Source organism: Theropithecus gelada, chromosome 12 (assembly GCF_003255815.1).
Source record: "Theropithecus gelada isolate Dixy chromosome 12, Tgel_1.0, whole genome shotgun sequence".
Lineage (NCBI taxonomy): Eukaryota > Metazoa > Chordata > Mammalia > Primates > Cercopithecidae > Theropithecus > Theropithecus gelada.
The window spans coordinates 31,258,175-31,275,030 of record NC_037680.1 but is presented as its reverse complement, the minus strand read 5'-3'; the positions used below and the strand labels follow the sequence as shown (position 1 = coordinate 31,275,030).

Below are 16,856 nucleotides of genomic sequence, written 5' to 3'. Positions count from 1 at the left end.
GCTGGAGTACGGTGGCATGACACAGCTCACTGCAGCCTCCTGGGCTCAAACAATCCGCTTGCCTCAGCCTCCTGAGTAGCTAGGAGTACAGACACACGCCACCATGCCCAGCTAATTTTTAAATTTTTTATAGAGATGAGTTCTTACTTTGTTGTCCAGGCTGGTCTCAAATTCCTGGGCTCAAGTGATCCTCCTGCCTTGGCTTCCCAAAGTGTTGGAATTACAGGCCTGAGCCGTTAAATATAAAAGTATTTGGTTATAGAATAATACCTTAATGTTTGAATTACATTTATCAATAAATACTTAACTGTCTGTCTCTTTTTTTTTTTTTTTTTTAGAGCGAAAGATTGCCTAAAAGCCATAATGAAAAGGGTAAATCATAAGGTTCCACATGTTGCTCTGCAGGCACTAACCGTGAGTACAAGTCGTGTTATTATTTGACGCAAATTTTAAATGTTTTTAATTACAGTAAGTTAATATTTTAACATTTGTATATTAATTTTTATTTCAATTAATAGCTTCTTGGGGCTTGTGTGGCAAACTGTGGAAAGATATTTCATTTAGAAGTATGTTCCCGTGATTTTGCAACAGAAGTACGTGCTGTGATTAAAAATAAGGTAAATTTTAAAAACAGAAGAAATTTAAGTCATTAAAAAATACATAGATTGTGTGTTGTTATAACTATATGTGGTATTACTAAAGTGTTATAAATGAAGTCATTTTTAGATACATTGAAATGAAATAAACTGTTCTGATATTTGATTTTTTAATTTGTAGCACCAAAAACTCTTCTCCCCAAAGTATATATACTGTAGATAATAGCAAATCCTTTTTGAGGGCCAGTAAGTAGTCATTGCTTTAAGCATTTTACATATACTGTCTAGTTGAATGCTCTTAACTACCCTTGGAGCATTAGATTCTTGGAAATTAGATTCCCTTATCATTCTTATTTTATAAATGCAAAAACTGAGACTTAGAAGTAACTTGTCCAAGGTCATGCAGCTAGTAAGTGGAAGAGCCAAGATTTACATCCAAGTTTCTCTGGTTCCATTCTCCAAAACATGGAGGAAATAATCTCTGAATATAAAAGATTTGTTGTTATTATAATAAGACTTAGGAATTGGTGTTAAAAACAGTCATTTTGAGCCGGGCGCGGTGGCTCACGCCTGTAATCCCAGCACTTTGGGAGGCCGAGGCGGGCGGATCACAAGGTCAGGAGATCAAGACCACGGTGAAACCCCGTTTCTACTAAAAATACAAAAAATTAGCCGGGCGCGGTGGCGGGCGCCTGTAGTCCCAGCTACTCAGGAGGCTGAGGCAGGAGAATGGCGTGAACCCGGGAGGCGGAGCTTGCAGTGAGCCGAGATTGTGCCACTGCACTCCAGCGTGGGCAACAGAGCGAGACTCCGACTCAAAAAAAAAAAAAAAAAACAGTCATTTTGTATGAAATAGCATGTAAATAGGCATCTATCAGTTACTCAACTAGGCTAGAAATTGCTGGACTTTTGTAGATGTTCATATAATTACAGAGAATTTTGATGGTAGTTCTCCTTGTTAAATAATTTAAGTACTTATTTTAACCATAGATTTGTGTTCATTTCCCTTTCCTTTTCCTTAAAAGGCACATCCTAAAGTATGTGAAAAACTGAAATCTTTAATGGTGGAGTGGTCAGAAGAATTTCAGAAGGACCCTCAGTTTAGTCTAATATCTGCAACTATTAAATCTATGAAAGAGGAAGGAATTACTTTTCCTCCAGCAGGTTCTCAGGTGAGATTTTCATTCAGACCCATGGTTGACCCTGTAATATTTTGAAGGTATGTATATTATGTAAAGACTAGGCAAGGTATGTCTAGATTATCATTTTCCACCTCTACTTCCCAAATGACTCTCTAGCATAGTGCCTTCCTTACATTTAGTAGACATATTAGTTTTTGTGTATTTCTTCCACATATCAGAACCTTGAGAAGTTAATCAGACAAAAATAGTATATTTAATGTTTCTCTAAGTCTGCAGTCATGAAAAAGGCATAGGTGTATGACATAGCCCTTATAGTCAAGAAATTTGTAGCAAATTTGAACGATAGCTTTATACATGTGAAAAATAACTAATTTAGATTATAAGTGACAAACATAGGATGAGGGGAATAGACTGTATGCTGTCTGTCTTAATACTAAAGAGAGAAAGAAGTGACTACCGATTGGAATGGTGAAGAAGGTAAAGAGGTAGAATTTTGAAACTTGAATGTATTACTATTTTGTTAGAAGTGAAGAAGTCACACCAGGAGATAAGTGAAATGAACAAATTCATGGAATTGAGAGGCTCAAGACTTGTTTGTTGAAGAGTGAAAAATGCCTAGAGTGAATGCTTTACATATAAGATAGATAGAAATGTAAGACTAGAAATTTATTTACTGGGAGAGGGGATAGCTTTAGTAGAACTGGGGTGTGGAGGCAGGGATGTTGACTCATGGAGTGGGCTGTTTTTTTGTTTTTTTAGGTCTAGGGGAGGAAAATACTATTCCTTGGGTTTTGCTCTCAGTACCTTATTCCCTGCCATTAATATTAGGATATGGGCTAGGGAAGGAGACTATGAGAAGTACTATATTTTCTTTTCTTTTAGATCATAGATTAAAGAGAAAAAAAGATGCTTTTTTTTTTGGAGACGGAGTTTCGCTCTTGTTGTCCAGGCCGGAGTGCAGTGGCGCAACCTCGGCTCACTGCAATCTCTGTCTCCTGGGTTCAAGCAATTTTCCTGCCTCTGCCTCTAGAGTAGCTGGGAATACAGGTGCCTCCTACCACCATGCCCGGCTAATTTTTTGTATTTTTAGTAGAGATGGGGTTTCACCATGTTGGCCAGGCTGGTCTTGAACTTCTGGCCTCAGGTGATCCACCTGCCTCGACCTCCCAAAGTGCTGGGATTACAGGCATGAGCCACACCAACTGAAAAAAGATTATAACTGACCAGACCCAAGAGTACAAGGTAGAGTTTTGAGACAAAAGTCTTATAAATAATAAAAAGGAAACATTTTCCTGTTCTGTCCTTTCTGCATATTTTTCTGAAAAATCTATGTAAAGAACTGGTTGATGGATCAGAGTCCTGGATACCTGTCTTACATGCCACTTATTAAATTCAAGCATGACCTTCCTTAGTTCTCTACTTTGCCTGGCAGACCACTGCCATCCAGCCACAGTAACTAGTAAAAAGACTTCACGCGTATTCCTAGAACTGCACCTCTTGTCTCTGTCCCCACTCCTCTCTCTTCAGTGATGATCATGACTTCTTGCTGGCACTTCTCGTGTAGCTGTACTCCTGTAGCAGTAGAGCTCCTCTCACTAAGAGACCTTGAGATCAGGAATACAATCAGGAAAGAGTCATATTTTTTTATTCTATTAATATTTAAGTACTTTCTGTTTGCCAAGTTCTGTGTTAGATTTATGCAAAATCTAAGCCAGTTTGAGTCCTGTGTGAGTTGATAATGTTTTCTTGAAAAATCTGATGTTTTATTTTAGGATTTGAAAACAATTACTTAAAATTATTATAAAGAACTTCACTTTTAGACCAGTCATGGTGGCTCATGCCTGTAATCTTAGCACTTTGGGAGGCTGAGACAGGAGAATCACTTGAGGCTAAGAGTTGCAGATCAGCGTGGGAAACATAGTGAGATCCTGTCTCTACAAAAAATAAAAATTAGCCAGATGTGGAGGCATATACTTGTAGTTCCGGCTTCCCAGGAGGCTGAGGTAAGAGGATCACTTGAACCCAGGAGTTGGAAGTTTCAGTGAGCTATGACGGTGCCATGCACTCCAGCCTGGCTGACAGGGTGAGACCCTGTCTCAGAAAAGAACTTCACTTTTAAATGAAACTCAGTTATATCATTTAAAATTTAGCATCTGCAAGTAATTATAGAGCTTGTGTTTTGTTTGAAGAGATAGTTGTGTTCATTTTACTCATACATTTACAGACTGTCTCAGCTGCCGCCAAGAATGGTACGTCATCGAACAAAAACAAAGAGGATGAAGACATAGCTAGAGGTAAATGATCAAGCACGTGTAATTTAGTGTTGCTTAAAATATCTTTGCCAGAACATTTTTTTAAATAAAAATGATAATAAAACTAGTATACTTTTATTTCTACCTCAAATCTAAAAACTAGTAGCATCCAAAAAGTAAGGAAAACAAATGACATGCTGTCAAATGAATTTAATTGATTATCTTTTTTCAGTAATATATGTTTGATGTGCTACCTTTGGAGAGATTACATTTCACCTTTTTTTTAATGCCAAAGTTATGAGTCAAGCACAGAAATATGTTCATGGCTTATCCTATATGGAAAGCTACCCATATTATAATGTCACAATCTGTTTGCTATAAAAATAATTGCTGCTGTATATGACAGACCGTGATAATAAGGAATGAGCAAAAACTTTATTTTAAAAATGTCACGGTTCCCTGCCCTGCCCCACCCTACCGAAAGATAACTGTAGCTTGTAATTAGACAAATAAAATGCTTGATTTATTCTTATTAAATTTTACATTGCCATCTAATGTTTATCAAAATTAATTCCAGTTGCTTTGCATTTTAATTTTTGAAACTAGCTATTGAATTATCGCTGCAAGAACAGAAACAGCAACACACAGAAACAAAATCCTTATATCCATCTGCAGAAATTCAGTTAAATAATAAGGTTGCACGGAAAGTGAGAGCTTTATATGATTTTGAAGCTGTTGAGGACAATGAACTCACCTTTAAACATGGTGAAATAATTATTGTTTTGGATGACAGGTATGTTTTAAATCTTTATGGAAAGTTTTAAAGTGTAATGCCCTTCTTTTAGAATCCAGAGTATTCAGTTCTTTGACTTTTAGTGTATTTAAATAATAATAGAACATTTTCATACCTTATTTTTTTCTAAAATAAAAGGTAGATAATGTGAGCCTCCTCTCGTTATATTTGATAATTTATGTTTGTTATATTTGATAATTTATGTATTGGATGAAAGACGTATTAAATATTGCTGATGACCACAAGTGGGAAACATGTAAATACTCAGTTACTTGCATATGTTTACGTTGGCAGTTGTGTGTACCGAAATTACTGGCAGAAAAACTTTAGGAAGAAATATAGCAATATACCCTTGATCAAAGCACCAAAAGCTAAACTTGGCTCCTCCCCATTTCTTAATCTACTACTGTACTCTTAGAATTTTCCTGCCATTTAAAGCTGTCATAAAAAATAGATCAATCTCTGTTGAGCTTAATACTGTTCTGTACTTTTAAAGGAAATTCATGGAACTTAGCAAGAGTGAGAAGTAAGCTTGTTGCCATGAACAGAGATTGCAGATGTATTTGGTATCCATTATAAATAACTTATTTATAACGCACTAGTCTAATGTTTCTAGTATATTTTAAGATAAAGGGTAGATAAGTAATGGTATTACTTTGCTGTGGTAAATATTTATTGAGAAAATGTTATGTAATCGACTATTTATAATTAATAACAAATGAGGACGCAGTTGTCTTCATAAAACCTAGAATAAAGTAAGGGAGTTAAAATTACAATATAGACAGTTGTATGGAAGGCAGAATGTGGTGAATACCATAAAAGAGGTGCTGTTGGAGCCCAGATAGCAGATTTATACTTGGTGCAAGCATCTGGCAAAGAAGGCTTATCCTAGGGTTCCATTTGAGTTGTGTTTCTTGATTGGTTTTGATAGGATAAAAAATTTTTTCTAGAAATTGAGGATGGGAAAAGGAAGGTCTCTTAGACAATCAAGATAATACCATCTTCACTTAGAAAATCTTTTTTCCATGAAGAAAAAATTAAAAAAAAAAAATCATTTGGAGTGGAACACCATGATCCCTGAAGGAGAATAGATAGAAATGCAGATACTTCTCAACTTATATTAGCCTACAGTTGGGCAAAATCATGTAACACAAAACCTATTTATTATAATAAAGTATTGAATATCTCATGTGACTTACTGAATACTGTTAAATAAAGTTAAAACCAGAATGGTTTATGGGTACCTCAGTGTGTATCACTTTTGCACCATCGTAAGTCATGCCATCATGAGTTTGAGACTGTCTGTAAAGGTAGAGAGATAGTGTGGGCTCTGAACACTGACAGTCTAAAATGTCAGGCTTCTAAGTGTCTTTTAGTTAGAGTACTTACAAAAGAGCTTATGTTTACTCTTTTGATATTCTTATACAACTATGAAGTTAAAGATATTTATAAAATAAAAACAAAATGGGTGGTTTTATCTAAGATTTTAATTTAGAGCATTACTTTATATAACAAAATTTTCTAAAATAAACTGCTGCTCACCAAACAATTTTCAATTAAGGTTTATCACCACAAAAAAGAACTTTTTAAATTGTAACTGCTAAAATAATTCAACATGAATATGATGGAATATGTAGGTCAATTGCTGTCATTTTGACAATAGTACACCACAATTTTATAGTTGCTGTAAGCATGCTTATGGGTAAAATATTGTCATTCTAGGTGATTGGTAATCGCTGGTAGACAAATGCAAACTCGCGGGCTAAAGTTAAATGACAGTCTTCGGTTAAAAGGAGGTCATCCAGAAAATGACTCTACTCATTGTTTGTATACTTTTGTGGAATGTAAAGCGTAAAATTTTCACACACAGAAGTCCCTTGAAGTCCCTTGAAAACATATCATTCTTGGATCTCCATTTAAGAACCATTGAGCTGGCAGGGCATGGTGGCTCCCACCTGTAATCCCAGCATTTTGGGAGGCTGAGGTGGGCCGATCATGAGGTCAGGAGTTCGAGACCACCTTGGCCAATATGGTGAAACCCCATCTCTATTAAAAATACAAAAATTAGCCGTGCATGGTAGTGCGCACGCCTGTAGTCCCAGCTACTTGGGAGGCTGAGGCAGGAGAATCGCTGGAACCTGGGAAGCGGAGGTTGCAGTGAGCCGAGATTGTACCACTGCACTCCAGCCTGGATGACAGAGCGAGACTCTGTCTCAAAAACAAACAAAGAAAAACCATTGAGCTGATAGAAAAGGTGCACATTTCTTATTTTTTTATTTGAGACAGAGTCTCGCTCTGTCACCCAGGCTGGAGTGCAGTGGTGCCATTTCAGCTCACTGCAACCCCCACCTCCTATGTTCAAGTGATTCTCCTGCCTCAGCCTCTCCAGTGGCTGGGATTACAGGCATGCGCCATCATGCCCAGCTAATTTTTGTATTTTTAGTAGAGACAGGGTTTCACCACATTGGCCAGGCTGGTCTCGAACTCCTGACCTCAGGTGATCTGCCCACCTTGGCCTCCCAAAGTGCTGGGATTACAGGCATGAGCCACTGCGTCGGCCCAAAGGTGCACATTTTTTATTAACAGAGTATATCAAGAAAAGCTTTTCACTTTCTACATTTTAGCTTTATCTTACCACTCCATGTTTCTTTTCTTTTTCTTTCTTTTTTTTGAGACAGGGTCTCACTCTGTCGCCCAGGCTGGAGTGCAGTGGCATGATCTCAGCTCACTGCAACCTCCACCTCCCAGGTTCAAGTGATTCTCCCACCTCAGCCTCCTGAGTAGCTGGGAATACAGGCATGCACCACCATGCCCAGCTAATTTTTTGTACTTTTAGGTGTAGAGACAGGGTTTCACCATGTTGGCCAGGCTGGTCTCAAAACTCCTGGCCTCAAGTGATCCACCCGCCTCAGCCTCCCAAAGTGCCAGGATTACAGGCGTGAGCCACCATGCCTGGCCCACTCCATGTTTGTTTTCTGTGTACCATTTCAGATAATCAAGTGGAATTCTTGCAGTTCCAAAAATGCCATTTTCTGCTTAGTCCTCTGTAGCATTGTACCTTTGGTTCTGTCTGCCTGGAAAGCCCTGTTGAAGGAGGTAAAAGCATTTAGAAAAGGAGAAGAACTTTACTTTCAAGGACAGGTTGCAAGGGAGTCCAAGCTTTAGAAAAGTTGCCTCCCCATATTAAAAAATAAAACAGGTATTTTAAGGAATAAGACCCCCACAAGATTAGCAAATTTTTCCAGGTGTACTATTTATATGTTCATGGTAGAAATGGCAGTTTTCTCATGTGATTCTTATATCCAGAGAGGACATTACTACCTTCAGTCATTGTCATTGCAAAAGTTAGCAGGTGAGTACTTTTTGTTAAGAAATCAGTAGTTAAAAGGAAACGCTCAGGTTTTCATGTACTTTGAAACCTAAAACTAAGTATGGTAACATTTTTTGTTTTATCTCAGAGTACAGAGGTTTTTGTTTCTTTGTGCCTTGTTTTCTTGCTTATCAATAATGGCAGGAGGACAAAATGTCATTTTTATTTCCGCAGCCTTAATTTTCTTTTCCTCCTGGCAAGTGCTTACTTAACCTTCAAAACCCGTGTCAGATTTTATATCCTCTGGGAAGCCTTTCAACCTTTCTCTGCTTTTTAGTTCCCAGTGGAGTTAGGAGTTCCCTTCTTTGAGCTATAGCGCTCTGAACATATATAACAGCATTTCTCATACTGGATTTTAAACAGAGTCATTTCTCAATTCCTTAGAGGGTTGGTTCCAGGACCCCTGTTGATACCAAAATCCACAGATGCAAGTCTTTGATATAAAATGGCATCATATTTGCATATAACTTACACATATCTTCCTATATATTTTAAATTATCTCTAGATAACTTATAGTACCTGATACAATGTAAATGCTATGCAAATCACTATATTGTATTTTTAAATACAACATATTGTATTAAAAAAATTTTTTTTTGTTCTATTGTCATTTTTGTTTATCTTTCATGAATACTTTTCGTTTGGGGTTTGTTGAGTCCATGGATGTAGCACTTGCCAGATACGGAGGGCAAACTGCACTTCTTTACATATGTCTCTCTACTGCATCAGTTGATTCTGAAGAGGCTCATCACTTCCTTGGGCGGGAGAAAGGGGAAAGGAGAAAACCAATTCTGATGGTAAAGCAAGATAACATGTTTTTAGTCAGTTCTGTAGGAAAGGTTGTAAAACACTGCTAGATTTTTTTTTTTCTTGTTTTTATAGATAGGGTGTGACTGGGTTGCCCAGGCTGGAGTGCAGTGGTTATTCACAGACGTGGGCATAGCACACTACAGCCTGGACTCCTGGACTCAAGCAGGCCTCGTCCCTCCGTCTCCTGGGTAACTGGGACTACAGCTTTGTGCTAGATTTTAAACTTCTTGGGGGCACAAATGGTGTCCTAATTATCTTTGTAACTTCAGTGCTTAGCCTGAAGGTACTATTTTCTCCATGGTAGGTTTTCATAAATGTTAGCTGAATAATGTTTGTTGAAGGTGAGGTTTATGTTCTTTAGACTTGTATCATTTTTTTGTTTTTCACTCAGTTGTGATTTATTTTTTTAATATAAAAAGCTCTAAATATAAATGCTACATTAAAGTTTTCTTTAATTGTTAAATGATTTGTGTAAAATTAGAGTGCCAATTTCTTTAATTTGGGAATTTAAACTTGAACAACGTTTTTTTGCCATCAGCATTCCATAGAATCAACTTGTAGTCAGTGAAGAGAGTATAGAGCTGGATTAGGACTGGAAAGGAGTTGTCAATTTGGTTGCTTTGCCTACTTTTATGCTTCATCAGAGTTTGTAGTAGTGGCTGGGAGGAAAAGTATCCTATATTGGTAGGACCACTGAGGAAGGGTATACATATAGTTGTTGATAGGTTCATATAAAATGCGTGCATCCATTTCACAGGTTTGGGTTCTCTCGTTTTATATAAAAATTTCTCAAGTTCAGCTTTCCTTTTCAAAATGAAAAGTTAACTTAAAAATATGTTGTAAGAGAAAGAAACTTTTTCCTATCTTACATAGATATTTGCAGATGTGATATCTTAGAAGTGTCAGTACATCAATACATCAGTTATTTTCTGGCTTTAAGAACTTGGATGATACATAACTCTTTCATCTCTTTCTAGTGCTCATAAATGAAATGATGTTTCATAATCATAGACATTAATTCATCCATAAGACTCATACTTAAGAATGTCTGTTCAGTAAGTCAGATTTTTGGAAAGGAATAGATAAAATTATCATTATTTCCAGATACTGTGATTTTCCATATAGAAAGTTCAGGAGTCCAATGGACATACTATTTCAAGTGGTAGGAGTTCATCAGGGTTGTTGGATACAAGCTCAACATACAAAACTCAGTAGTATGCTTTAATCACAACTTTTTAGAAAATATAGTAGAAAAAAAGACATTCTCAGTAGTAACAAAAATTATATAAATGATCTAGAAATGAATAAGCCTAACAAAGATACATAAGGTCTTTATGGATTAAATTATAAAATTATTTGAAAGCTATAAAAGGATACAAATATATATTTACACATTATGTTTTATATAAATGTAAATGGAGAAAGATACCATGTTCATAGGGAAGAAACCTTAATGTTACAAAGATTTCCTTTTTCTTATATTATTGCATAATTTTGGTGCATTTCCAGTTCAAATCCCAACAGGACTTTTTCCCCAGAGAACTTGAAAAGTAATTTAATGTAAATATGGAAATTTGAAGGGGTGTAATAAGTGAGAAAGAGTAATATAGAAAGGGTATTTTCCCTGGCAGGTATTAAGGTACATTAACAAGATGCGTAAATAGATATGTGGACTATTGCAGCAGAATGGAATCTAGAAATAGGCTCATGAACAGATTACTGTTTGAAAGGTAGGGTATCATAAATTAGTAGAAAACATGATGGACTATTTAATAAATTTTGCTGTGATGAATGGCTTTCTTTATAGTACAGATAAAATTTTGATTAGTTTCACATAGTACGTTAAAATTTCATTCCAAATGAACTAAAGACCTAAACATATGAGAGGGAAAAAAAATAACAAAAACAAACTAAAACTACAGTTAAGTCTATAGGAGAATAGATTTAGGAGTTTAAGGGTAGAAAAAAGTAAAAGTATAAGCCATGAAAGAAAAGATTGCCAAATTTGATTGCATAGGGGAAAAAAGCCACTGTACAGTTAAGCCATAAACATATACTAAAAAGACAGTGATAGCCTGGAAGAAGGTATCTGCATAATTCAGACAAACAACTGCTGTCCAAAATATATAAAGAACTTCTACAGATCCATGGAAAAAGACAAATGACCCAGTAGAATAAGAAAAGTGGGCAAAAATATGAACAGGCAATTTTCAGAAAAGGCAATCTGAATAGCTAGCAAGCACAAGTAGATGCTTGGGAAATGCACGTGCATACAGTGAAATACGGTTTCTCTCCTGTCTAATTATCAAGTGTTAGTTGGGAAAATTATCACATATAAGGAAAGATGACATTGTTACATGCAACCGGGGGAAGGAGGAAGGTGAATTTTCACAGCCATTCTAGGGAACATTTGGCAGTATCTAGTAAAATGAAATGCTTATGGCTGGGTGTGGTGGCTCACCTGTAATCCTAGCACTTTGGGAGGCTGAGGCGGGCAGATCACTTGAGATCAAGTTTGAGACCAGCCTGACCAACATGGCAAAACCCCATCTCTACTAAAAATACAAAAATGAGCCAGGAGTGGTGGTGCATACCTATAGTCCCAGCTACTTGGGAGACTGTGGCAGGAGAATGGCTTGAATCTGGGAGGCAGAGGTTGCAGTGAGCCAAGATCGCGCCACTGCACTCCAGCCTGGGTAACACAGCAAGACCCCATCTCAAAAAAAAAAAACAAAAAACAAACAAAATATTTATATTCTTAAATCCCAACAAGTTCACGTCTGTGAATAAGTGCAGAGAAATTGTTGCATGTGTGTCTTCAAGTCTAGGATGATCATTACGTTATCTTTATAATGGTGAAAGACTGGAATCAACCTAAATATCCATCTGTACAGGAATGGCTAAATATGGCCCATTCGTGTGATGGAATTTTAATTTAAAAAGAAGCAAAATTTGAAAGAATTAATATATAAAATTAAAAAGATCTGTGTGGATTAGCATCTATGTCTGTCTGTTTCCATATGGACTTAGCTATAGATATGTGTAAAAGAACAAAAAACCGACAGGAAGGCTACCAACTTTATTATGGTAGTGTGGTAAGATGGATGTGGCCTGGGATTTGGGGTCATTACTAAAAGGCACTTAAGTGTTTCCTGTTTACTTTTTAATTTTTTAATTTTATTATTTATTTTTTGAGACAGAGTCTCACTCTGTTCCCCAGGCTGGAGTGCAGTGACGTGATCTCAGCTTATTGCAACCTCTGCCTCCCGGGTTAAAGCGATTCTCATGCCTCAGGCTCCTGAGTTGCTGGGATTACAGGCACCTGCCACCACACCCGGCTAATTTTTGTATTTTTAGTAGAGATGGGGTTTTGTCATGTTAGCCCAGCTAGTCTCGAACTCCTGACCTCAGGTGATCCATCCACCTCAGCCTCCCACAGTGCTAGGATTACAGGCATGACCGCACCCAGCCTTACTTTTTTAAAGCCCAGAGTAACAGATGATGAATTGCTAATTGGTTCTAAATTTTTTTTTGTTTGTTTTTTTGAGATGAGTCTTGCTGTGTCACCCAGGCTGGAGTGCAATGGCGCCATCTTGGCTCACTGCAACCTCTTCCTCCCAGGTTTAAGTGATTCTTCTGCCTCAGCCTCCCAAGTAGCTGGGGCTACAGGTGTGCGCCACCATGCCTGGCTAATTTTTGTATTTTTAGTAGAAACGAGGTTTCACCCTGTTGGCCAGGCTGGTCTCAAACTCCTGACCTCAGGTGATCTGCCCACCTTGGCCTCCCAAAGTGTTGGGATTATAGGCGTGAGCCACCGTGCCTGGCCTGGTTCTAAGTTTAGATATAGGGATGTGGATATTTGTTTTACTTGTACTTTTTAATATTTACTAAATTTAAGAAAAATGACTTAATTATAGCTGCATGTAAACGAATATATTCAAAGGAGGCTAAATTTAATTTTTAATTCCTCTTTGCTATTGTATTAAAATGTGGGGGAACAAATGATATTTTTTGCACTGTATTTTTAGTGATGCCAATTGGTGGAAAGGAGAAAATCACAGAGGAATAGGACTTTTCCCATCCAATTTTGTAACAACTAATTTAAACGTAGAGACTGAGGCAGGTAAGTTAACTTAGAGAACATTAGATCTATTTAAGTTTTTTTCACTTAAATTTTATGATTTGGTTTTGGATGTAAAGTAGATTGGCATTTAACTTTTTGTTTTAAATCATTTCTTTATAGGCATGACAATCTAACCTACTTTTTAACCGAAGTAAGGGGTTAATTTAGCCTGTGTCAATCGCAAGAATATTTCCTCTTATTTTACATCTTCTGAGAGTTAGCATACATAGTTAAGTCAGGCATAAAATCATATGTGACTTTGCAAGTATTTAAATCAACCTAACTGTGTAGTGTAAGAGGCAGTTCATATCTATTCTGTACAAAGAGTGTTTTGATTCATCAGTGAACCACAGTGGCAAAGCGGGAATGGTGTGGGGAGGTTGTGGTTGGCAAGTGCCGAATATAATTACTGGGTTTAGGAGTACTCCTAAATTTTAGACCTTTCCTCACCTTGATTTGATCCTAGGGAGCTTGAAACAATAATAAAGTAATGTAATCAAGCCACTAAGCTTCCTGGTTCAGATCTGCTGAACTTTAGTCAGTCTGCAGCCACAGACAGTTCCATTTTAGACATTTTAGCCATTGTCGACGATGCTGAGAAAGCATTCCATTTGTTATTCAGGTAGGGAGGTGGGGGGATCTGAGTGTAAAGGAACAGCTTGTAATAATACTAATGATGATAATTAGAAATAGTTACTGGTTTTTGAGCATTCATTATTTGTCAGGCATTGTGCTAAGTCATTTGTACTATTGCATTTCAGTCTCACAGTTCTGTGAGATAGCTACTTTTGTTGCCCTGTCTTACAGATAAGGACACTGAGGCTGAGCAGTTATGTGTCTAGTAAGTGATTGAGTCGGGATTCTAAAGTCAGGACAGTCTGACCTTAACACTGACTCACTGAGGGATATATCAGTGCTAATCCTTTCCAGTTCAGGAGAAAGAACTTCAAATGAAAGCATTATGCATCATGTGTAACATCGTCTTTGTATGTGTAGAGTGATACATTCAGAAAAATGAAGTCGTGAGAGGTTGATACTCATTGACGTGAATATAGAGTACTTTGCCATTATTTATACTTTTATTCCTCTTATCTGACTCTCTAAGTAGATAGGAATATTGGAGATACCTTTAAAAAATAACTTTATAGATCATGCTCAGGGGATTCTATACAGCAATTTCTCCCTTGACATAGGCTGGAAAGTATTAACAGGAAAAAATATTGTGGGTTTTCAGCTTATCCTTGTGTTATGCTGACTTCTGTTCTTTGAAAGTTAGCCATATGTTTGAAATAAATGGCTAACAGTTGGGATTTAAAATTGTTTGGCTACGTAGGTTTTTATTGTTGTTTTATTTTTACCAAAATTTACTTTGTTAAAATATGGTACATTCTAGCAATACTTCAGGGAACATTTAAATAGTTTTCTGGGTTTGTGTATTTGTAAGTTTTTTTTCAACCTTCATGAAAAACTTTTGTGTTTAGTGTTGTTTTAACTATTATCAAAGTTAGCTTAAAATAAGTTTTATTTTTTGTTCATATAGGCAATAGTTTTTTTTAATAGAAAGGAAGAGTAGAAGGAACTCATAGATGTAAGTTTGAAATTAGCTAGGTAGATAATAATCTGCTCTCATACATTTATTCACCCCAGTGGTAACTCTCAGTTTTCAGGAAAATGCCTAAAATGTCAGCTGCTGTTAATATTGCACATTTGTTCCACTAAAATTTTAAGTTCCATGAGGTTAGAGATTCTTGTCTGTTTTATTCACCGGTGTATGTATAAATGCCTGAACAATGCCTGGCACATAATGAGTTCTAAATAAATGTTTGTGAAATAAATGACCAAACGTATGTAATAACATATTGATTATGAAATGTGGTGAATATTTGAAGGACTTCTATTTTTTTTTCTTATGGACAATCATAGGCCACTTATAAATTAATAACTAAAATTACTGAAGTAAATGCTGAGGAACTTAAAATTTACTTTGTTTCTATAGCGGCTGTGGACAAATTGAATGTAATTGATGATGATGTGGAGGAAATTAAGAAATCAGAGCCTGAGCCTGTTTATATAGATGAGGTAGAGTCCCTCTTTTGTTTAATAGTTAAACTATCAAGACATTTAAATGTACTATCTTTGAGAGTGCTTGGAAAGAGTAATTTCATATTCACTGAAGTTAAAACTCTTGAGTTTTTAAAAAGTGTCCTATTACTTTTTTAGGATAAGATGGATAGAGCCCTGCAGGTACTTCAGAGTATAGATCCAACAGATTCAAAACCAGACTCCCAAGACCTTTTGGATTTAGAAGGTAGTGAATATTAGATATTATTTTAATATTATTTAGTGTTTTAGCTATTCATAATGTCTTCAGTTTCTTCTGCCTTATATTTGCCTCTAGAGGTTAGAAATCTCTGGTGGGGAACAGACTAGTACAGTAAAATAATAAATATTACTCGGAAGGCATTGTCATAAACCTGCAAATCCTTTTCATAAAGGAAGTCTTTGTATTTCTTTAAGCCTACAAGTAAAATTGGCTGAAGATTTTTGCAGTCCAAAAAAGGACAGAATTAAAAATAACAGCATATCAAATTGAGTCAAAACGTTTAAAATGCTTATTCCTGTTTAATTTTCTTGTATTATGAATTTAAAGGACAAAATTATACATGATCATTGTTAACTTCGTAACGTAGTCACTTGATGCATGTTGATGTGTCTTTTAGTCTCTTAAGAAATGTGAGAACAATTAAAACGTGTTTTTTTGTTTTTAAAAAAAATCCCTTGGGAGAAGAATCTCTGGTAAATGAATAATCCTTGTTAAATCTTTATAGAAGAAACTTCTGGTTATGAATATAGAATACAGCATTGTGCTCTTTATAGTATCAGTGTTCACATTGGGAAATACACTGTTTAATCTTGAAATGTCTTAAGTAAATGAAAAATCTTCATATCTGATGGGCAAAGGTTACATAATTTATATATTGTGGCTCAAGTTTGTTTTAGTTAACTAATCATAGTTTTCTAGATGTCTTTAAGACTTTGGGATAACTCCAGATTTGACAGTCTGTCAACTTAGTTAATAGTTTCAAGAAAACATAATGAGATTTTTATTTTAAAGTTGACCTTGCTTTTAGTCACATGATAGTAATGTACAGTAGTAGTGCTGAATAGTAGTCTTTCTCTAGCATGAGCTTAATCTCTGTGTATTATGCATAGTGTTGTATATTGGTGCTATATTGTTAAAAATTGTTGAAATTGGCTTAAATTGGATTTTCTGTGTTTGTAAGTATTTTTGTATTTACAGATATCTGCCAACAGATGGGTCCAATGATAGATGAAAAACTCGAAGAAATTGATAGGTGAGATTTTTCATGCAAGGAATAAAAAGTATAGTTTTGGGGGGTTCACTTGTTTTTTGGCAAACAGTAAAGTAGGGAAAGTTTTTGTGGAACTATACAATTCATGGAAATTGTTTTTCAGTTTCCCAAACTCTTACAAATTTATAGCAAGGTGGTGCAATAAACTCTGACAAGTTTTATTAAATAAAAATTTTGCGCCGGGCGCAGTGGCTCACGTCTGTAATCCCAGCACTTTGGGAGGCCGAGGCGGGCGGATCATGAGGTCAGGAGATCGAGACCATCCTGGTGAACACGGTGAAACCCCGTCTCTACTAAAAAAATACAAAAAAATTAGCTGGGCGTGGTGGCGGGCGCCTGTAGTCCCAGCTTCTAGGGAGGCTGAGGCTCCGTCTCAAAAAAAAAAAAAAAAAAAA

The 16,856-nt window shown here is 36.3% G+C and overlaps 1 protein-coding gene across 1 annotated transcript in view; it reads left to right on the top strand.

Annotated features, from left to right (window-relative positions):
• The window catches only part of STAM2 (signal transducing adaptor molecule 2), a 61,497-nt gene that overhangs the window by 25,057 nt on the left and 19,584 nt on the right, over positions 1 to 16,856 (top strand). Inside the window, exons 3-11 of the mRNA XM_025405374.1 lie at positions 339 to 414; positions 519 to 617; positions 1,622 to 1,768; positions 3,963 to 4,032; positions 4,597 to 4,783; positions 12,993 to 13,087; positions 15,084 to 15,166; positions 15,308 to 15,395; positions 16,389 to 16,443. Coding sequence (XP_025261159.1) covers positions 339 to 414; positions 519 to 617; positions 1,622 to 1,768; positions 3,963 to 4,032; positions 4,597 to 4,783; positions 12,993 to 13,087; positions 15,084 to 15,166; positions 15,308 to 15,395; positions 16,389 to 16,443 — 900 coding nt within the window. The remainder of the gene's footprint in view (positions 1 to 338; positions 415 to 518; positions 618 to 1,621; positions 1,769 to 3,962; positions 4,033 to 4,596; positions 4,784 to 12,992; positions 13,088 to 15,083; positions 15,167 to 15,307; positions 15,396 to 16,388; positions 16,444 to 16,856) is intronic.